General features: G+C 42.1%; 2 protein-coding genes across 6 annotated transcripts in view; one reads left to right on the top strand and one right to left on the bottom strand.

Annotated features, from left to right (window-relative positions):
- The window catches only part of plaub (plasminogen activator, urokinase b), a 396,726-nt gene that overhangs the window by 236,090 nt on the left and 138,127 nt on the right, over window positions 1-22,509 (bottom strand). The gene's annotated exons all lie outside the window — the stretch shown is intronic.
- The window catches only part of LOC126399408 (formin-like protein 1), a 52,842-nt gene continuing 40,881 nt past the window's right edge, over window positions 10,549-22,509 (top strand). For 4 of the 5 annotated variants that reach the window (XM_050059326.1, XM_050059327.1, XM_050059324.1 and 1 more), the window contains exon 1: window positions 10,549-11,392. In XM_050059326.1, coding sequence (XP_049915283.1) covers window positions 11,234-11,392 — 159 coding nt within the window. In that variant the 5' untranslated portion in view covers window positions 10,549-11,233. Of the gene's footprint in view, window positions 11,393-21,285; window positions 21,768-22,509 lie in introns of those variants that run through there. The other variant, XM_050059328.1, reaches the window with a different exon arrangement.

Raw genomic sequence — 22,509 nt, 5'->3', positions numbered from 1 at the left:
GCCTTTCGTTTCTGCTGCTGGTTGAAATCTGTAGGCTGCTCGCACAGCGTGCTGAATGATTTAAGCCTATTTTGCTCGCTCAAAACTATTTTTAGTCGCAAATGCGAGTGCCGTGACGGACGGATTGCCACACTGCCGACATTTTACTCCGCCGGTCACGGCACGCCGTTTGATTGCGTTATCAAAACGCCGCTATTATTCGGCCTTGCTTTTAACTTATTCCACCGAATACCGAATGTGTGTTATTTTGCAATATTCGGCCGAATATATTCGGTTACCGAATATTCGGTGCATCCCTAAAGAAAACGCCACGCTGCTCTAAAGTGGCCACGGTCCAAATCCATATCCTGTTGAACAGAAGGTGAAAGATTATGCTCTTCAAATCTGAAAAAAACTGGAGCAGTTTTCAAAAGCAGAGTGGGCCAAATTGCCAGTGAATATGTGCTGTAAAAGGATATGCTAGGCTCTTTTTAAAAAATAAAGTTACTTTACTTTTAGAAGTGGAATAAACAATTGTAGGGACAAAATACCTTTGTTAATATAAATGTAATTTAGAGACAACAGTGATTTTTTTTTTTTAAATGTGCAAGGATGCTAATATTTTCAGCTATGACTTTAGCTATCTAGTGCTTTCTTGGTTGTTACATAGATATTAACATGTCTATAGCATTTTCTTTTTTAAACAGTAAAATAAATATGATTTTAGTCATAACTCTGTTTTGAAAAAAATGTATAGTTTCTGTCTTCTAGCTTTGCAGTTTTGTTTTTACGTTATACCTTGTAATCAAAATGTTTATTTATGTTAATGTTTTGGTGACACAATAAAATCATTGGAGCTCAGCTGCAGTCATGAGTTTTTAATGCTGGTTGCTATTGACATTTTGTTTGTTCCTCAAAAAGTCTTGAGGTCTGATATCCAGCTTTAGTGATCATTAGTCACATTATGGACAAATACAGTCACAGAGACAGTATTTGGTCACACTTCATTTGTTTCGTCCAGTTGTTTTTCAGCCATCAGGTGACAAAAAGCAGATGGTCCGAGTCACAGATTTTCGTAACCCTGACCACAACCTCGTGTGCCAGCAGTACCATGTTTTTATTTCAAGGAACTGAAATCCTATAAAATGCTTTTACGCTGTTGTGCTTGATGTTCAGAAGACTTTTTACTGTCACAGTAAAGCCTTTTGATTGTAGGCTGAGTTTCAGAGTTGGCCTTCTCAAATAAAGTGTGACTAAGCAGATTTTCATCCGCTGTCAGAATAGCAGTTTTCTTTAAACGCCACCAGAGGATCAAGCATTTTGTTTTGACCTTGTGTCCTCTGCATATCTGCTCATGTCCAAGTTGATATGTACAAATATATACACTGTGTATGTAGGTTTAGATATCACTTTGAGTCCAGTGTCTGTGCTGTCAGGTTATAAACATGTTCAACAGATGTCTATATGTCTGCATCTCTAGAGCTTCTTTGTACTAGATTTAAATCTTAACCTCAACCCTGACCAATAACCAAACCCAAACGCTGACCCAGAAATGAAACTAGACTTTTTTCCACACTGATGGAAACTAAGTAGGTTACGGTGATAGATAATTTTTAAATCATTTTATCTGTAAGACTAATGTGCATGCTTTATGGGCTGCAAAGTGCAGAAGTGATCCCTGGATCATCCAAGTAAATTTATATGTCACAGTTAAACCATTTTGACTTCATGCACCACTGAGCAACTTTCATGGTAATAAACGGGGTCCTGCATTCATCGCTGTATCTGGTTCTCTTAATATGTCCATGGTAGTGTTCATATTCACTACCAGTAACTAAGCTTATTTAAGCTTCCAGTTGCTGGCAAACATCGTTAACTTCTAGCCAGCAGTCCACAGAAGGAGAGAGGAGCATTTGTGAGTGTTGTGTGTCTGCCTTGGCATTTTCATACTGGAATTTAGTGGATTGGATTTCAGTGGCCAAAGGTCAATGAGTGTGTTTACATGGACAGTTTAATTCCCTTTTCATTCTGAATGAAAGTTCATTCCTATTAAAAGTGATCTTGTAAGCACCTAATTCAGAATGAAAATGGCCAATGCGATTGAAAATTCAATCCGATGTAAGGGGCTGGAATATTCCGTTTCTAATTCTGAATGAAAGAATTTCTCGCACTTGTATACACTCACTCCTCTTTAAGTTCATTCCGGTCTTTCTGCACATGCTCGTTTCCTTGCCCTGCTGGCGCCGTGACGTATACAGCGCGCATAGCAACTGGCTGAGGTAGAGCAGTCGGACTTGTTGCACTCACCGGTTTCCATTCTCCACAGCACGGTCTTCTATCTCCCTTCTTCGACCTTCTACCTCCCTTCTCCTCCTCAACAGACGAAGCATTAGCAGAACAAGGTTGTTGTCGTACTGCTGCTTCAAGAATAGAAGCAAAACAAGCCCGAAAAAGGCACTAAGAACGGTGTCGTCAAGCATCTTCTTATCCGGAGCGAGGACTACAGTGTTTTCTTCAGGTAAATGTAAACACGTAACATCCGCCCTGCCCCCTATCCAATCAGAAACCTTCCCTGCCCCAAACCTTGTGCGGACCCAAATACAGGCGATTAAAAGGCAATTAAACTGATCTCCCATGTAAACCCTCATTCGGAATGAATATTTCTCATGTAAACTACCTGGAAAAACTTTAATTCGGAATGATTTCATTCAGATTTATTTCATTTTGAATGAGAAGCCATCATGTAACCACAGCCAGTGTCAGTGTGACCTTGCATCTGTCTCATTCTTGTGAACGCGATATGTCAAGAACACTTTTGGGTATTTCTTTAAATTTGACACAAACGCCCACTTCGACTGAAGAATAAACTGATTTGAATTTTGTGGTCGAAAGTCGAAGCTCAAGGGTGTGACCTCACAAAATATGTTTTTGACCATAACTCAAGAATTCATATGCTAATTATGACGGAACTACAAACAAGTGTTTAACAGGATAAGGCAAGGCAAGGCAAGGCAAGGCAATTTTATTTATATAGCACCATTCATACACAAGGCAATTCAATGTGCTTTACAAGGGAAATACATTAAGATAAAACATTAAAGGAACAATAGATCATTAAAAACAAAAGCTAAAAGCAATAAAAACAGTGCAGAAAATGCATTTAAAAAGCAAACATAAAGCAAAAGCAACAGCAGACAAATATAAAAACAATAGCTACAGATTATCCTAACAATAAGTTACATATCTAGTTCACTGGTAAGCTGCAGTAAATAGTAATGTTTTAAGCCCTGATTTAAATGAGTTGACAGTTTCAGCCGACCTCAGATATTCTGGAAGTTTGTTCCACAGGCGGGGAGCATAGAAACTAAAGGCTGCTTCACCTTGTTTGGTTTTGATCCTGGGAACACTGAGTAAACCTGTTCCAGATGATCTGAGGGGTCTGGATGCTTCATAACGTACAAGTATATCAGAGATGTATTTAGGCCCGAGACCATTTAGTGCTTTATAGACAAGTAACAAGATTTTAAAGTCTATCCTTTGACACACAGGAAGCCAGTGCAGTGACTTAAGCACTGGTGTAATGTGCTCCACTCTCTTGGTGTTGGTGAGGACTCTGGCAGCAGCGTTCTGGACGAGCTGCAGTTGTCTGATTGATTTTTTACTCAGGCCTGTGAAGACACCGTTACAATAGTCCAGCCTGCTGAAAATGAAAGCATGAACAAGTTTTTCTGTATCTTGTTTAGACAGAAATTCTTTTATTCTTGCTATGTTTTTAAGGTGGTAGTAGGCTGATTTAGTAATTGTCTTAATGTGACTATTGAAATTTAGGTCTGAGTCCAGAACTACACCAAGATTTCTGGATTGATTTGTAGGTTTTAATGTCATGGCGAAAATAAAATGATCAAGTGATGACATTTTGTATCTAAAAGGTCAAAGGTCAACTTAACTGTGACAGCATCATGTTCTGCATATAACACTTTCCTGGTCATTATTCAACGTCATATCTCAGGAACAGAAGGGGTTGCGGTTGATTGTATAGATTTTGTGTGCTGTTGGGGGACAATCATTGTGAAGCGTCCATGTTTTCACAGACATGGTGTAAATTATAAGAGAACCTTAACCGGTGCATAGAGGCATACAACCACGGGGCAGTAATTCTAGTTTCTAAATAAAAAACAGAAGCCAAGAGGGATTTGGGTGTGAAATGAGCTCTACTGCTGTAATGTGATGTTCTGACCACTAGGTGTCAGTGTGATGCAGAGGCACTGTGTTCCTGTCTGTCCTTAAAACACCACAGACTCTATGAACATGACAGGAACAGTCACACAGAGTGGTTTCATGGCAAAGTTTTACACCTTTAATGTAATCTTTATAACCAGATACTTTTAAACCCATTACATTCAAAACTGAGAGGGAAGAGTGTATTATATTTTACTGTACGAACACACACATCAGTGTCATTATTATTTATTTATTTAGGCTATTGTTTATTCAACTGAAAAAAATGAATGCACTAGAAAGCATGAATTGACAACCAGGCTAAGTATCCCTTCTAGATAAGGGCTGCGACTAGTGATTGTTTTCATTATTGATTAATCTGCAGATTATTCTCTTAATTTAAAATGTCTACGCGTCAATCCAAATAATGAAAATCATGTAAATGAAGCATAAATTTAGAGCTCCAAACAAGGTGAGGATGGTCAGGATGTACGGCTGCAACCAATGTTTATTTTCTAAATGATATATCTGCCGATTACTTTGTTGAGTAAAGGTTCTGTAACACTCAGAGCATTAATATAGCAGCAAACCACTAAATGCTGTGTACAGATATAGTAGAGTAATGTTGTCCTGAGCAAAGAATGAAGTCACAATTCCTCTGTGTGTTGTAATCCGAGCCTCTCTGTGGTTTGTTGTGGTAGATGGTGCCGCTGCATGTGCATGTAGGTGCATGTGTGTATCCCAGTGGCTAGCTCATCACTACCACTTTGCGCTGTACTCATACAGGGGTTAACTGATATCAGGATAGTGTCGTCGCTGAAGCGTAGCGCCCACTCTCCAGTTCCCCCCGGTTAACGCCGTCAGCTCTGTCAGCACTGCTGGTTTTGTTTAGCGCTTTTTGTGGAGTTAGCATTGATAGCTGCTCAGCTAGCTCCATGTTGAGAACAATTTATAAGCTCTGAATTCACATGGAGCCCCTTTAATCATTTGGTTAAAAAACAACAGAAAATATTGACAATTGTGACAAAGGTGACGTCTTCATTTCATTTGTTGTGTTTGACAAACAGTTGGCACGGTGGTGCAGTGGTTAGCATTGTCACCTCACAGCTAGAGGATTCCTGGTGGGAACCCCAGGGTGGGGGAGCCCCTCTGTACAGAGTTTGCATGTTCTCCCTGTGTCAGCGTGGGTTTCCTCCAGGTGCTCTGACATGTTCTCCCTGTGTCAGCGTGGGTTTCCTCCAGGTACTCCAGCTTCCTCCCACAGTCCAAAGACATGCAGGTAAATTGGTGACTCTAAATTGTCCGTAGGTGTGAATGTGAGTGTGAATGGTTGTCTTTCTCTATGTGTCAGCCCTGTGATAGTCTGGTGACCTGTCTGTGCGCGGGGGGGTGGAGCCTCTCACCCAGCTCACACTGGGTGAGAGGCTCCACCCCCCCGCGACCCCAAACAGGATAAGCAGTTACGGAAAATGAACGAATGAATAAATGTTCGACAAACAATCCAAAGTGCTCTAATATAAAATGTGATATCACATAAGACAAAGAAAATCCACAAACCCTCAGGGAAGAAACTGAAACATGATGATAATCTGATTTTTTGAAAAATTAAAAAGTTGCGGATTAGTTTTCTATTTACTAACTAACCATTAATTGACTCAAATTTCTTCTGGCCTTTTAGGTTTTTTTCTCTAAAAGCCATGTTTTTTAAAAAATATGTGTTTATTTTTTCTTTCAGAGCAGAAATGCAAACTAAACAAACAAACAAAAAAAAGACCACTAACATGCGCACCACATCTACGTGCTAACCCCAGTCATGATTGAATTAGATACAAACACACACAGCAGTGTGTCTCACATTGGACACAACACATTAATCATTACCCTGCAAAAGTTCAGTACGAGATCCCAGAACCACTTATTTAACATTCTCCATTTTTTCCTGCTCCATACCTACGTTATTTAAATGTTCCTTGTAATGTGTTTTATGAGGACCCTGATGAAGGCCACAAGCCAATGAAGATGCTCTCCATGCTACAAGTTTTGCTGGAGTTTTACTTCTCCAGATTTTCCATGCACCTTAGAAGTAGCTGAAGTTGTGCTGAAATCCCTTCTCGGCCTCTTAGGTTTTGCAACCATGGTATGTGAGTCCAGTGACTGACACAATGTAAAGGCCTTAGATAGTCTTACATAATAAAAGTGGTGCGCTGGAGAAAAGTGCGGATGTTCTGATCGTTTTTTTGGTTGTTTTTTGTATCCAGGGCATTCTTGTCTTGTCTTGTGGTAGCAGCAGGTTTGGAAGCGTCACACGAACTCGCGCAAGTTTTCCGCAGAACCGGAAACAAAACAAGTCTCGCATTCTTCTTCTACGTTTTCTGGCAGTTGGCAACCAGCTTGTAAATGCATTACCGCCTTCCCGACCCAGAGTGTGGATATCACCATGGAGAGGTGCGCTACATCAGACTTAATTCGAACATAACTGTTTCCATCCCTCGTTTTGCAAATCAACATTTTTTCGAATCAACCAAAACCCGGCTAAAGCAAGCGTATTTTAGTTTGTGTGAATCAGGGGATTTTAATTTGAATTTTGGCGTTTCCATCATAATTTTCCGATGCGATACTTCTAGATGCGCATCTAAACAGGCTGATGGAAACATGGTTTATGACTTGAAACCAGTTTTAAGTTGGACAGACCTCCTGTAACAAACATGTCCCAGTTCAGTTTGTCCCAGTATCTCTTAGAAGCCTCATCACATTTATCTAAAACTTACAGTAAACCCAGTGAACAGAGTTCCTCCACTGAATGTGTCACGCTTCATTATGTCCTGTGTGCTGCTGACCAGGTGTGGCCAGACGCACAGGTATCAGTGTGACACTCATTATTTATTAACGGCTGCGTCCACCTTCCAGTAACACTCCAGTCATTCTGTAGCCAACAACATGCGTACAAACAGAGTCCTGTGGCGCTTATGTCATCGCTGCCGCGCAACTTATGATTGTGATTAGGTGTGTGATCCTCTTTAGCAGCCACGTTACAGTCGGGGTTTGTTTGGACACAGGGTGTTATGAGTTCCTTATGGCGCAACATGTTAGTATGAATGAGGCTTTGATCACACAGAGATCTGGGTCTGTGAGCGGCCAGCGTTTGGCTGTTTGTTACCTGCTTGTTGGAAAGAAACACACTTTTATTTACAGTTTGAAACGATTACAATTAAATCTTGTGCTGCTCTTTATGTTTTGAAAAACAAACTGAATTTATCGTGATCATAAGAGCCTGGGCACAGACCTGAGCGAGGACCGTATTGAAACTGAAATAATTATTGTTACGCTTCTTATTTTCAGTACTTGAGTTAAATTAAGTTTGATAAACCACATTTTATATTGAATATTTTCAGTGCAGTTGTCACCTGCCGTAAACCTTCAGAGCAATTGAAGTTTGTTCACTGTGTGTTTCTTTAACAATTTTATTTATATATTTATTTTCTAGGATGTGTTAGGCTGAAAGAATATTTCAAAGGCCATACATGATTGAAAAAAGTTTGACAACCATTGACCTGGTAGGTTAATGGACTATAATATCACAAAGCAAACATATGAAATAACATAATTATCAGTAATTATAAAATTATTTTTAAATTGCAGTTGTGTCAGTGCTAGGGCTGCAACGATTAGTCGACGATAAGTCGACTACTCGATGACTGATCGACTATTAACATAATCGGTGACTATTTTAGTAGTCGACTAATCGGTTTGAGTCATTTTTCATAGAAAAGTACTATAAAAGTACCCAAAATACTCTTATTGCAGCTTCTTATATTCAAATATTGGCAGCTTTACACACTCTGCCATGACGGTGAACTAAAACTCTTTGGCGTGAGCATGAAACAAGACATTAGATGACATCATTTTGGGGTTTGGGAGAGACAGACCAACATTTTAACACATTTTTCGATAAAATGATTAGTCAACTAAACGACGAAATAATCAACAGATTAGTTGACATTGAAAATCATCGTTAGTTGCAGCCCTAGTCAGTACATGAATACAATAGGCCTTTATCACAGCAGACATTTTGACTTTTCATTGTAGGGAAACCACAGGTGTTACTAATAGGGGTGGGCAATATGGCCCTGAAATAACGTCACCATATTTCACGGTATTTTATTTGACAAATTAGTAAAAAAAAAAAATAATAATAATAATAATTATCAATTTAAGAACGTAGAATTACAACAAAACCAGTGATAGTTTCACAGTTTGCTTCAAATATTCAGTAAAAACTAAAATGATCTCTCATTTCTTTAGTTTGTGAACAACAACAGTAACTCAGAGTCAGATTCTGTTACAACATTAATAGTTCAACTAAATAAAATCTACCACTAATTACACATTTAAACAGCTCCCAAATACAAAAAATGTCCCCTGGGATCTATATATATATATATATATATATATATATATATATATATATGTATATAAACAGGTGATTTATTTCTCTAGTATTAATTGTTTTATCAGAGAACTGTATTCTGGTCGGGGTGGAAAAGCTTCTGAAGGAAGACGACACTTTCTTTATCTTGCTCCTGAAACCTGGCACCTCTGAGTTTAGTCATCTAGTGGACCGGATTGGACCCTTTCGACTTCATGTCACCACCACAACGAGGCTGTAAAGCTGGATTTGGCCCTTTTTCTGAAAAAGACAATATTCCTACTAAGCAGTTTACATGGCAAATGAAAATGAATATTCCATTAATATTCCAGTTTACAGGCAGACGTGCAGACTCCTGTAATGTTACGCAACATGTCATTTATGACTTTAAAATGGAAAGGTAGAACAGCTTCTTCTTCTTAGCGTCAAAATAAGATTGTTCACAGTTTCCTTCCTTCCTTCCTTGTTGGACCATGTGAGCTCAGCGTATCTCTTTCCTTGCTTCAGTCACCTTCTTGAAAAGGTTGGAGTTTTGATATTTGCACACATCCAAAAATCTGTTGATATCCAAGTCCTGCGTAATGATTAAAGTAGGTGTGTTTCTTCTTCTTCAGACCAGAAATGTGGGCTTTACTGCATCCATTTCTACACCAGCATTGCAAACTGTTGACAAGTGGGTTTGTTTACAACGTATCCATGACAACGCACAGTGCCGATTGAAAACAGACAAACTGCAAACTGCAGTAAAACCTCAGCTGAATCGGCTGTATATATGTCCAAGAACTGTATTTAAACCCGAATGATATCGGCATATCCCACATGCCTTAGTCAGAATATGCTGAATTTGGAAAAAGGCCTCATTTGATATATTTAAAATATGCTGTTTACATGACCCACATCAAATTCAAAATATTGTCATATTCAGATTAATAGGGGAAGATTGGTGTGCATGTAACCTTCGTCAGTGAGCCAGCATGAACAGGACCAGGACCATGAAACTGAAGCAGCTAAATGAAATGTGGCCATCTTTAGTTTTCTTATTTACACCTGTGCTTTTCCTCCTGTGAGGCAGATTACTAAACAACATTTTAATGTTTTAAAAATTTTGCTTGTCTTACCCATATTTTTGAGTGAAAGGACTCAGTAATTTAATGTAACAGCTGGGGTCTCATTAATAAAACAATGCTTAGGATCCAGACTAAAAACATACGTATGGTTTAAAACACCAAAAAATATTTGACAGTTTCTACAATCAGGCTCCAGCTCACCGTCTGTGTCGCCAATTTCTCATCTCCAAAATGCTCATAAGCACGGGTTAAAGTTTCTCCCATCAAGTCTGATTTTATAGATCACAACTTTTGCGTGGGAAGTGGCGTACGCCTCTTTTAGGCCTCGTTTTGTGCGTACGCAGTGTTTATAAATGAGATGCCAGGTCACTGCAGTTTTTGGCAAACGTTACTCAAACAGGAGGAAACAGTGTTTTTGTTGGAGACTGTTTCCAACACCAGATTATACAAATCTGTTGTTGGAATGAGTGTTTTAAGCTTATTTCAGTATTTCAAAATAAAGTACTGTGTGTGTGTGGTGTGTGTGTGTGTGTGTGTGTGTGTGTGTGTGTGTGTGTGTGTGTGTGTGTGTGTGTGTCCAACCTAGTGCAACAGCATAGCTCACTGGTGTGTCTTAAAGAGTTGGAGTGCTTATGATTTGTTGGCAATAAGTAAAATATTAAGAAATCAGGAGACTTGATCTCTAGAAATCCTGAATAAGCCTCAGGCTCAGTTTGTGTCAGGAGTGTGACTCTGTAGCTGTCTGTAGGTTTCTGAAGGAAACATGGAGGCTTTAGGACCCAGAGAGCTCGGCTCTCTCTCTGTACTCTCTGCTGTTCGGACTAATGCCACTGCTGCCGTCTGTCTCTCTCTGTCCCTGTTTCGGATAGAAAGAGTGGCTGCCTGCTGGATCTCTGCCTTCCCCTCTTTTCCTCTCTTTCCTCTGGATATGGAGATCAAAGGCCCAGAGACTCCCAGCATCCAACAGCAGATGGAGAGCTTCCACAGACTACCTGCGAGCACAACTAAGTCTCATCACCCGAGAGCACTGCAGCTTTTGGAGTAGTTTGCCTCCAGAGTTTTCTCCCCACCTGTGCAGAGGGAAACACAGAAGTGATACCTCTCCTGGTTAATGTTAATTTTTCTTCTTATCGCAGCCTCGTCCTGTGCGCAGAGCTCCAGGCTCTGAACTCTATCTCCTCCCCTTTTCTCTTTCACTCGTTCAGCTGTCACTCTGTCCGTCACTCTCAGGATATCCCCTTCCCTCTTTCTAGGGTTTCATAATGCATCAGGATCTCATTCAGAGGCAGGGGTGGATTTCATCCCGCTGCTTTCTCCTTGTTTGAGGATATGGACGGGTATTGAGAGCTGCTTCAGCATGAATCAACAGACTGGGGTCATGGAAATAATAAAAGGTCACAGGCCAGTGCCTCACAGAGCCTCCAACTTAACTTTGAATAACTAATATGTTTTTTAATTATTAACCACTGTTTTCTAGCTGAGGCAGTTTTTCAGGAGCAGTTTTTTTGTATGTGTATGTTTTGGATCTGACGGATATACAATCATGGGGAATGCAGCAGGAAGCATGGAGGTACCCCAGGGGAAGGAGGGCAAGACGGTGTTGGCCCCTCCAGGCTCCTCTGGCTCCCAGAAAAGAACAGCAGGGCTGAAACTCCCGATGCCACCTGAGGAAGAACTAGAGCAACGCTTCGGCGCAGTGCTGGTGAGTTGTGACTTTGTGCAGCAGGTTAGGGCGCATGTCAACTTTCACGCAAAGAGAAAAGAGCACAAGGCAAACAGCAGTAGGAAACAAAGAATTTGGAATATGTTGGAAATGTGCACGTCCTCAGGACAAGCTTATCACAGTGCCAGGTACACAATGCCACTGTGGAAAGATACATAAGAGGTCCTTTATGCTGGAGCTTACTGCAGCATTAGGCTCACTGCATGGTCTGCTGGAGGAAGAATGATGATGAGGGGGGTCGGATCTGTTTACAGTTTAGTAAAAGGTGCAACTAAAGTTTACTTTTCATTGTCACAGCTTTAAATCTAGCTTGGTTATAAAGAATCACTTTTATGATTCATTAGATCACCTTTTAGAGAAGGTTAGATGTTACAAAATGTTATTCACCGTAAAGCCTAAAGTATGTGGACACACCTGATGACACATTTTGGGTTTACTTGGTTTAGTCCCAGTCAAGAGAAATCTAAATGTTACAGCATACAATGATATTTTAGACAATGACATTCTTTCAGCTTCACTTTCCAGTTTGCGTTTGTCCGTTTTCTTTCTCAATGTACCACCTTTGTGACTACTTCTGTTTTGATACAACTGACAGGTTCAAGATACCATCTACACCCACACAAGTACTGCATCCTTTGTTTTTTTGTTTTTGTTTTTCATTTTGTTTGTAGTTTATCATACTAAAAGGCGCCCTGTGGAGTTTCTTTAAAACAAAAGTTACATTCTGTGTTACTCACCAAAACACATTGGGTGTATCCTATAGGGACGGGCAGGAGAGCTCAGTGTTCTTGAAACAACACGTTCTCATTCCCAGGTTGTCAAATACTGACGCTTTGTCACGCCCAAGCCACAACCTCGAGCTGAGAAGTTAGGCCAACATGGAAGTGCCAGAGCACAAACGAGCTGCAGTTCCTCTAATGTCCACCTGAGGCTGGCTCCAGAAGCCAGTTAATCCCCACAGACCCTCATGTTAAAATGTCCAACTTTACAGCAGATATAAACATGTTCACAGTCTGATACACAAAATGGTTTTGGTCTCTAAAGCTAATTTCCCCATTCATGACAACTGTACCAAGGCTGAGTTCTTATATAACTCACCCGTTTACATTTTATTAAAGCTTAAAGTTACGCATAATCAAGGGTGAGATGCTGTTAGTGATAAGCTGTCTGCAGATAGCGCCCATGGCTTCTCAGTCAGATCCACTCCTCGCTCCTCCACAGCGCCAGCCTCTTACCCAAATATTATCAGTTCTGGCTCCAAAAAAAAAACAAGATGGTAGCAACCAAAATGTCAAACTCAAGGCTTCACGTCAGGAGTCCACAAACCATGACGTCATGATAGCTATGTCCATTATTTTTGCAGAATACGGCCACGCCTCTTGGGCTCTGACAGCAACAGAAAGGTCACCCTTTGGTGTCTCTAAATGACACACAGATGAAAGACATTAAAACACGTGGTTTATGTTGTGGAACTGTTGTGATTAGGTCTAGAACTTCCCTACTTCCTGTTGCCAGTAGATGGCGCAATCACCATGACACCTAATTTGCATGTTGATGCCTTCAGGCCTGGAGGCTTATAAAACATGTAAAATCTGGGGCGGATTGGACCATGTGTACTGGAGTTAAAAACCACTTCCTGTTTGGTGGTGAAACATGGCAATTCGACACCTCGCCACGGTGACACAGTACGATGAAAACTCAAGCTTTGAAGAACTTTAAATGTCAAAGGTCTTTAGATGGTACAGACAAAATTTGAAATCAGTCGGCTCAAATCTCTAGGAGGAGTTTGTAAAAGTACGACCCCTGGAAACGACCGGAAATGCACAGAAATTCTAGCCTGGAAATCCAGACCCAGATCTAGAAAGATTTAGGGTCTGGCTATGAGTAATGCAAATGGCCCAACTCGAGGGGCGGCACCAAGCATGCATTTGAAAATATCACTGCATGCAATTGGATAACACTACGACCAATCAGAACAATACACGGGGTGACGTATCCAGAGCTTAGCTACCAGCGGAGCTAACTGGTAGATTAGACTCTTGCCGTATCCGGTCGGCAAAACAGCAAAAACGTCCTTCTTGCAAAGGAAAGATTCGAGCGCCGTCTTCTGTTCCTCTTTTAGAGAAAAAGCCAAGTCTAACTCGTTCATTGTAGCGGCCAAAGCCGTTTCAAACAACTGGTGTTCATCCGTAGCCATCTTGCAATGTTTACTGACTGATTCCGGACTTCGTCGTCGCAGCGCTGTCGTCATCTGTTTAGCTCGCCTCTGGCCCGCCTATATCAGATACACCGATGTGATTGGTGCAGCTCTTCTCCAACGGCATGGGTAATGAGCATCATTACTGATTGCCAGAGTGACTCGCTGAGCAAATTCAAATTGAGCTCTCGCAAGAACTCTGGATTTCCAGGGTACAGAAATTACACATTTGATTTAAAAAAGGCGGAGAGAGACTTTTGTTGTACGTCTTGTGGTGTTACTTGTGGCATCCAAGTTTCATACATGTAGGTGAAACCAGCTTTAGGGGCCCCTTCATAGAAATTTTGTAGGTGGAGCTACTGAGCCATTTTTTTCACACCCAATCATGACACCCATATCAGATTGAACGTTGAGCCCGTCAAATATGCAGTTCATTTTGGATAATAATAACAATTCCTCCAGTTTCAGTCGGGACCTCGCACTGCATGGTGCTCAGGCCCTAATAATGTAATGTGAGTAACTGAATATGGAAATAACTTGCGTATGCCTAGTATACTGGAAGTCTAACAAATATGTTGAATGCATTCTCTTCCTCATAAATCACTTGGAAAGCCCAGCAGGAAGCCTTCGTCTTTACTGCCTCTGCTGGTTCATCACTGTGTTTCTTACTTCATTACAGCCACCTGTAGATCAGTGGAACAGTGTGACACCATCTGCACCACAGCCAGGTTCAATAAAGTGTACACAAAAAAGTGTACAAACATTTTGTGCTCGATGCAAATTCTCCCTTTTTATTGCCTGGCCTTCCCCACAACTTCGTCAAAGCCTCATTGACATATTCATTCAGTCACATCCCTCAGCGACCAGCATTCCTCCACCATAACCTGATTTTCTCTTCATTACTTTCCTCACTGAGCCTTTTCTGTTCACAACAACGTGCCCAGTGTCAAACTGAGCAGTGACAGACAGAAAACAAGGGAGAGACAGATTTGACTCTGACAGCACAGCTATGTTTAACATGTGGCCAAACGACATGATGAGCTGCATTCCTTTTGTCATTCCTGTCTGAGGAGCCTGTTGATATGTGACATCACGCTGAGCTGATCTGTGATTTGATTTGAGCAGGAAACATAAACAAACAGGCCCGAGGTTCATCATCAGCGAGCGCACTCCCTCTAACCCTCCTGAAGGTGAATGGAAATCAATTAAAGCCCTGATAAACCCTATTCTCTCCCACTGAGGCGGTTCAATCAATGAGTGTGAGCATAAAACACTCCCTGTTAGTGCAGAAACTCTAATTATCTCTGCTCAACGGCTCAGGGTTTTTTTCAATAGGAAATCTCCGGACCGTTCTCTGAGAGAGTCTGAAATTTTCTGATTATTTAAATTTTTCAGACATTTCATTCAACTGTTCAATTAAATTTTGAACAATGTTATACTTCCACACACCCTGTGCCATCTGGAGCTGAAATACACTGCAGTACATGGCCAAAAGTATGTGAACACCTACTCGTGGCAAGGGAACATCTCAGTCCAGAACTATGAGCATTAATCTGCTGCTCCAACAGCTTCCACTCTCCTTGTCTCTGTCTTTTCATGACATTACGAACCTGCTGCAGAGATTTGCTCCCATTCAGGCACAAGAGCCTCAGTGAGGTCCAGCACTGATGGTGTTTGGTGGTCAGGTCTGGGTCTCAGTAGCCCTTTTGAGTAGGAGTTGTGCAAATTAGCAGGAAAGCCCAATCAGTCTTTTTTCAGCATTGGCAGTATAAAAACANCAATTCCTTGTCTCCCCAGTTGCTCATCTTTACAGTGTCTGTCAGGTTTGTGTTTCCCTCTTGCTACTAGCTGCTCCCTAATTCCTGCTATCAGCTGTTTCCTGTTTATCCACCGCCAGTGAGTTGCACGTGCGGCGCCATCAACAGCCCCTCCCATTCACTCGCAACTTGCGCAAAAAATCTGCGTCTCTTCTATTTTCCAGCTTGCTTGCGAAAGCAGCGCGACTCGAGCAGCACGTAGAACGGATGCGGTGTGAATGCTCTAACCCGTTAACATGCTCACCGAAATGAAAAACGCAAGTAAACAGTGACCATTGGCGAGCGCTACGCGAATGCATCGCTTGTGGTGTAAATGAGACTCTCTCCACACACGACTCCTACTACCTGACTTTTCGAAGAGCCGAGGTGTTGTGGCTCCGGCAGCACTGGTAAAAGCCATTGTTTCTAGCAAAGACGATGGAGAACAGGCGTTCTTCTTTGGCGCTCGTCCTTGGCAATGACTGATGCGCGTATACTTCCCCCGTCAGTTCCGTCAGGAATCGACACGGCCCGCTGAGGGCAAAGTTGTATCCGGTACTTACGGTACCGAAAAAAAACAGGTACCGACATATTTTTTGCGTGTTGGCATTGACTTGGTACCGAAGTATCGGTTCTCATGACAACACTAGCTATCATACGCATCTGTCGTTTACCATCACATTTGTTTCTTCATTTTCTCCCTGTGTTCCGTCTCTCCCTTCACGTATGTCCGCTAGCCGATATTATGTTTGAATAGTTTGAATCTGATATATTTGAAAAATGTTGGGCAAGTGAAACAAGAAAAAAATACAATTATGAGTCCTTGAAATTCACGGAAAAGTTTAGAATTTTTTGCCCATGAAAATGTGTCGGAACCCTGTATGTAGTTTTTGTACTATATGTCTGATGCTAGTTTGAAACACAGTCTGTTCACATATGTTGATATGATGATATCTGATATCAACGAACAATATCTCATCTAATACAGATAAGGCTTCTGTTCTAGTCTCGTTTTGCATGGAGTGTTTGCATGTGATATTTTTACTTACAGTTCATATCCGTATTGTACACAGGGTGAATTCAATCTGTGTTGCAGTGGACTGATTCGTGTGTGTGTGTGTGTGTGTGTAGGCTGTGTTGGGGTCGTGGGATGACCACTGCAGTGAATTAATGTGACCACAGCTTGCGTCTCGTGCCAATTGCTGCAGGTTTTTCTGCTCGAGCGTGTGTATCTGCAGGTGTGTGTTTGTATCAGTGTTCCGTCTTTCATGTGCAGAAAAACCCGGCGTCACTCTGCAGCAGTTTAACTTGTTCCTGCTGCATCTGAAATCACTTCTCCTCCCCACCCTGAGCTCAACACACTCCCAGCGTGCTTTTTGCTACATCACCATTGTATCCCACCAAATATAGATCATCTCTACCACCCCCCCCCATCTCCCCTCAACTTCTGCTGAGTCTGCATTGCAAATCTCTTGTGCTAAATGGAGAAGATACCGTCTGCATATTAAAGTGGCTGGCTGTGTGTGAGGAGGTAAAAGTGAAGGATGCTGCAAACTGTCAGTGGTCTCATTCTGCAGAGGCTCAGAGAGATGACAGAGGGACAAAGTGTCAGACTTCCCTCAGAGGTGTGGATTTGGAGGGTGGAGGATAATATGTGTGTGCATGTACACACTTTCATGTATTTGTGTGTGTGTTAAAAGCCAGTGTGTGTCTCAGTGAGCAGCGTTTATTGATGCTGTGTTCATGTTGTGATGGATGTGTCTGATTCCACTGCAGTGTTTTCAGACGAACAGAATCAATGTGAAAGAGACCCAAATCTGCACAGTAACAGTCTGTGACTCTGATAACGCCAGTGTACAGACGCCTCAGTCACATCCAAATTCACGTGGAGCACTTTTCCCTCAGTGTTTTACATAACACTTTGCATATTTCCCAACAGGGAATGCGGCAGTGGGTGGAATTGTAAATGTACATCTGTGGATTTGTGTACTGTATTTACAGGCTGAGACACAGGCAGAGACGAGGAGAAAACATTTACTCACTTGTTACTCACCTTTACACCTGACTTTAATACACATTTAATTTCTTTAGACAGAATCGAACAGCATTACACATTGAGCTTTGTTTCCATACACATCAGCAGCTCTTGTAATACTGTGTGCTGCATGGCCAAAAGTATGTGGACGGTCCTATCCCCAGCTCCATACAGATTTATTTTCTAGGTTTGTGTGGAGTTGAGAAGCCTGCACAAAGCGCAAACCTCAACACAAACATGCAAGGATAGTGAAGGCATGATGGGCCTTGCTCTCCCTCGATGCCTTTGTTGCTTACGTTGTTTAGGCAAAAGGAGTGGCATCAGTTAGGGCGAGGGTAAGAATGTCAGGGTAAGCCAATCAGAGGCAGAGTAAGGCAGAGTAGAGCGGGTCACGCCTTTGCTATCATAGGAAATGCAAATTTGCAACCTCAGCCCCATCTGTCACCTTTGGCATGATGGGAAACCGGCCTGCAGGAGCAGAGCTTGGTTGTGTGGCAGTGTTGGTGCGGAACATGTGATGCCTGCTGGCCCAAAAAGACTTTTCACCACACACAATCATTACAAAATAAATCACTGTAATAAATAAATGACCCAAAAATGACACATTGCGTTTTCATAATTTGATTCATTAGATCTCAATAAACTGTAAAAGTCAAAAAGCTGTAATTAAAAATTATTTTCATACCATATATATGTGCAAAGTAGGGATGTCACGATACCAAAAATTCAGTAGTCGGTGCCGATACCAGTAAAATTACACGATGCTCGACACCAAAGTTGATACCACAGTACAAAAAAATAAAAAATCCTAAGATCCCACTTATATTTTTTCTTTTTCTCTTTACCTATTTTTTGTTGTAAAAAACATTGATCAACATCCGCAATAAACTCAATAAACTATTTAAATATTTACTATTTAAATCACGCTGACAGCGTTTGAGCCAACCACAAGAACGTGTGGAGTTTCGTTGGTTTCATTTATTGTTTGTCCTGTCCCGGTGCAAACGGTGTTTTTTGATGTCCGTGGTCCAGTTGTGGAAAAATCAAACGTCCCAGTACAATAAATCAAACGCACCCCAACGGCTGTGTTTCTGAAGTAAACGCACATGCGCAGTCACGTACTGCTGAGAGTGAAATCCCTGATCGTTAGCTCACACGCAGCTGGTTCAAGCTGTTCTCTGTGTTGTTGAAATTAATTAAACAAAATGACATGGAACATATCTGCTTATTATGCTACTGATTTAATTGGGATATTTTTTGATGAACTGAATGACATTTAACGGAGCGTTGCACGTCTCGAAGGCTGGGCTCATAGGAGACCACCGTACTCTCTCCCAGGGGAGGGGCTGGGGGAGAGAGGGAGATGTCCGGAGTCCAGACAAAGCTCCGCACGGAGCACGGACGGTTCAGAAGCAATTCGGAATGAGTTAAAAACAATTAATAAACAGACAAAGTGGTGTTTAAAACTGAATATATTGCTAGCAGATCTATTTTCTGGCCTAAAGTGCGGCCGTGACTGGTTCTGAATGTGGGCTTTAGCAGGCAGCCGCCCTCTCCTCTTCCTCGTCACCCCCTCGCTCTGAATGTAGGTATGGACTGTAGCGCTATATGGCGTGTACTGCCCCCATCAGTTCCGGAATAGTCATAGCACCGATTCTTACGCTGGTATCGGTTCTTCCGGTTTTTCAAAAAAAAGAGTATCACTGGATATTTTTCATCATGGTATGATAAAAAGGTAAAAGGTATCGCGAGTATCAGTTCTCATGACATCACTAGTGGGGATCCTTTCCATAACGTTGTCAGACACTGATAATAACAGTCTGAGCCTGTCAGTGACAAAAACAAACACTGTTAGTGGACGTATATTGACGGTGTCAACATGTCCAGAGTGGTTACATTGCAGCCTGTTTTACGGCTGCCGGCTGCAGCGCTCTCCGTCAATACTGGACCAGTTTCAAAAATTGTTTCCAATTAGGCACTTGGAGATAAAATGAAGTTTCCCTTTAAGCTTGTGTTGCTCATTCCTAAATATCCTGGCATTTAATTTGTATATTACAATGCATTTAGAGATGGAAATCAGAACATCTATTCTGAACTATTTCCAGTCAGATAAATGTATTGATCCTGATGTGATTACATGTGAAACAGTCAGATTACATGCAGAGCAGACACAGTACACACAGTACTGTATAAGACAGCAGAAAGGGGGGGGGGAGAACAGAGATTTGACAGTAATTATTCAGCCTCTGCTGCAGACACAGCTTGTTTCTCTGCACATAACTCCATTTATCGGTCCTTTTGGGATCGTCAGCACGTTTGTGAATTCAGGAATACATCATTCAGCGTCAGCGACCCCCCCAAAAAATGTCCCGCTTCTGTCAGCTGAATTCAACACGTCTTCTTCCTGCTGCTACTTTGAGCCTCATTATCTTGAATTCAGAACTGTTGGTTTACACGGAGCAGAGATGGATCACACTTCTGCTGTGATGTTGAAACTGACCTCAGGTGGCTGCCCAGTCACTCAGCATACGTGTTCACTGCAGGTGTGAAGGACTGTGATTTCACTTTTGAATGCCACTTAAAATCAGCGTAGATGAAGCGGAGTCAGAGGGATGTGTGAACACACTGAAGCCATTGTTGTGCAGGTTGTCATGGAGAGAGTGCCAGTTTGAGTGTGACAACATGCTTTCACACTTATTATGTCTTAGTGTGTATAAACGGATCACACGGCAATCAGAGAGCTCGAGATGAAGATTAAACTCATTAAAGCTTGATGACTGTTCCCTCACAGGCTGTATTCTATGACCTCACTGCAGCACAGTGTCGTCATCCCTCTCCACACCACACCAGAGACTGATGTGATTAAATGATTAGATGTGGACATTTGATGCTGACGTGCGCTCCAGGTGCACGTATGAACAACATTCAGTGGAACACATGCAGCAGTGTTCTCAGCTGAACAACATGTACTGTAGTTGGACATGAATGAGAACAGCTGACTCTGTTTTCTACATGTGGCAAATTGTCCTCTGATGTTTTTGGATAAGTTTGGTGATATTTTATATTTTTCTTATCGTCAACAAATAATAACAATAATTGATTCTTCTAACAAATATTGTGTGTGCATCCAAGCCAAAGTTAATTTCCATAATGGCTCCTTACTCTCAATGTGTTGTTCTACTTTTTTCCTTTTTAAGCAATGGCACAATTTATTAAGCATTACTAAATTTTTGTATCCAGAGAGGTGATGTTCCTCGTCCCCAGAGCCAGTCTTGGGCGCCAGGGATCAACACACCCGGACCCCGCCCCTGCCTGCTGCCTGGCATGCAATGCACCGACCCTGATTCCTGTCCCTGTGGGTTATGGGCCCACAGGGTGACAGCTCCATGTTACTTATTCAGGCCCCGGTGTCCCCGTACCGAGGCAATCAATGTCTGAATATGCCATGTCATCAAGGTCTTCTTGAGTAGCTCTTAGTCTGGCCCCTCACCTGGGACCTGTTTGCCTTGGGAGGAGACCGTAGATACAAGCCACTGAGATGAGTTTCCTCCGTGGGGTGTCTGGGCTCAGCCTCAGAGATGGGTGAGGATGGATGTCCTGCCAGATTCACAGAGACGACATTGGAGACGGCTTATGGCAGTGAAATGAACATAAAGTTCACAGGCAGCAGCTCTAGTGGACGACCTGTGACATCTGTGACCTCGTGTTGTGTGATCTGGCTTAACATTTTAGAACTCATGACATGAACATGTTAGTCTGACCGAAATGGTCCCAATCAGACCCAAACTGGCCGAGGCGCTCTGAGCATGCTCCGCAGTTTCCGCCCCAGGCTTTGACCCGGAAGTCCAATAGCATTAAATGTGTAAGAGAAGAAGAAGCCGGTAACAACATGGAGAAATCTACATCCAGAGCCGTGACTTTTTGGACGGACCAAATGTACAGAGCTGTAAAGTTGTCCACCATGGTACCAGTTAGCAGCTAGCTAACCGTAGCTAACTTGTTTGTCCATTGTTTGGTCTGTGACGTAATAGGTCAACAGGAAAAAGGTCCAATACTAACAAGCTGAAAGGGGGCATATCTCCACCTATCGTAGAGGAGTCGCAGATACTTGGCTCAATAAATGGATTCCCCTCCCGTGCTTGTATACTGGGACAAGGACAGTAGGCCAGTTAAATGTCCTCGTCCAGCTGGAACTAGAGCTCCACTTCACTGTGCTTGTAAGCGTACTGATCGTGACCATCTCTAGTTGTGCTGACGCTATTGAATCAGCATCTTGATTTGGGAGTGGCCTATTTGAATCCCTTTTGTTTGAGCCCATGCTGCAAGGTGAGTGTGTTTGCTGATCCTGTGAGTTTATTTAGCTCCTTTAACTTTAGCTGATATTGGAGTTATGCTATGTAGCGTGTGAAATAGAGTATGGTGAATGTGCTAGGAAAGGTAGTATCAGCACAGTCTCTACCTGGAGCTTGCATAAATGGAGCCTGGGTTTGGTTGAAGGTGGCAGTGCTGTTTGGGCTGAGAAAGCCATGTGTAAGTAAGATAAAGGAGGTTATTGGGTTGATGCGGGGAGCAGTGAGACCTGGCATTAGGGGAGTGTTTCTGGGACGCCAGAGATCACTGTCTAGCCTCCTGGAGGTGTCGTGGGACCAACTAGACGAAACACTGGTGAAAGGAGGTTCCCACCCGATGACCCCAAAGACATGTTAGTTATCACTGCTCACTGGTCTGTATAGTTAAGCCTTGATCACTGAGCACTGATCCTTTCTCATATCAACACATTTGTGTCCAGTATTGGAGAGAAAAGTCTTTTGTGTGCATCAAAACATCTGAGATCTTTATTTCATCTCATGAAAAATGGGAGCAAAAACAAAAGTGTTGCTTTTGAATATTTGTTCAGTGTAGTTAAACCCTTTCTGTCAGAGCACCAGAGTAAAGTAAGGTTGTGTTTCTGTGATCCAGCAGGTCAAATATAAACCAGCACATATTGACCCAGCGGCTCCATTCATCAGGCCTGATTTATCAGTTTCACATCCAGCCTCTCAACAGCATTGATTCATTGGGCTGTTTG

This window comes from Epinephelus moara, chromosome 13 (genome assembly GCF_006386435.1).
Source record: "Epinephelus moara isolate mb chromosome 13, YSFRI_EMoa_1.0, whole genome shotgun sequence".
Lineage (NCBI taxonomy): Eukaryota > Metazoa > Chordata > Actinopteri > Perciformes > Serranidae > Epinephelus > Epinephelus moara.
Note: the sequence above shows the minus strand (reverse complement) of the source record. Positions and strands in the feature narration are given on the sequence as shown.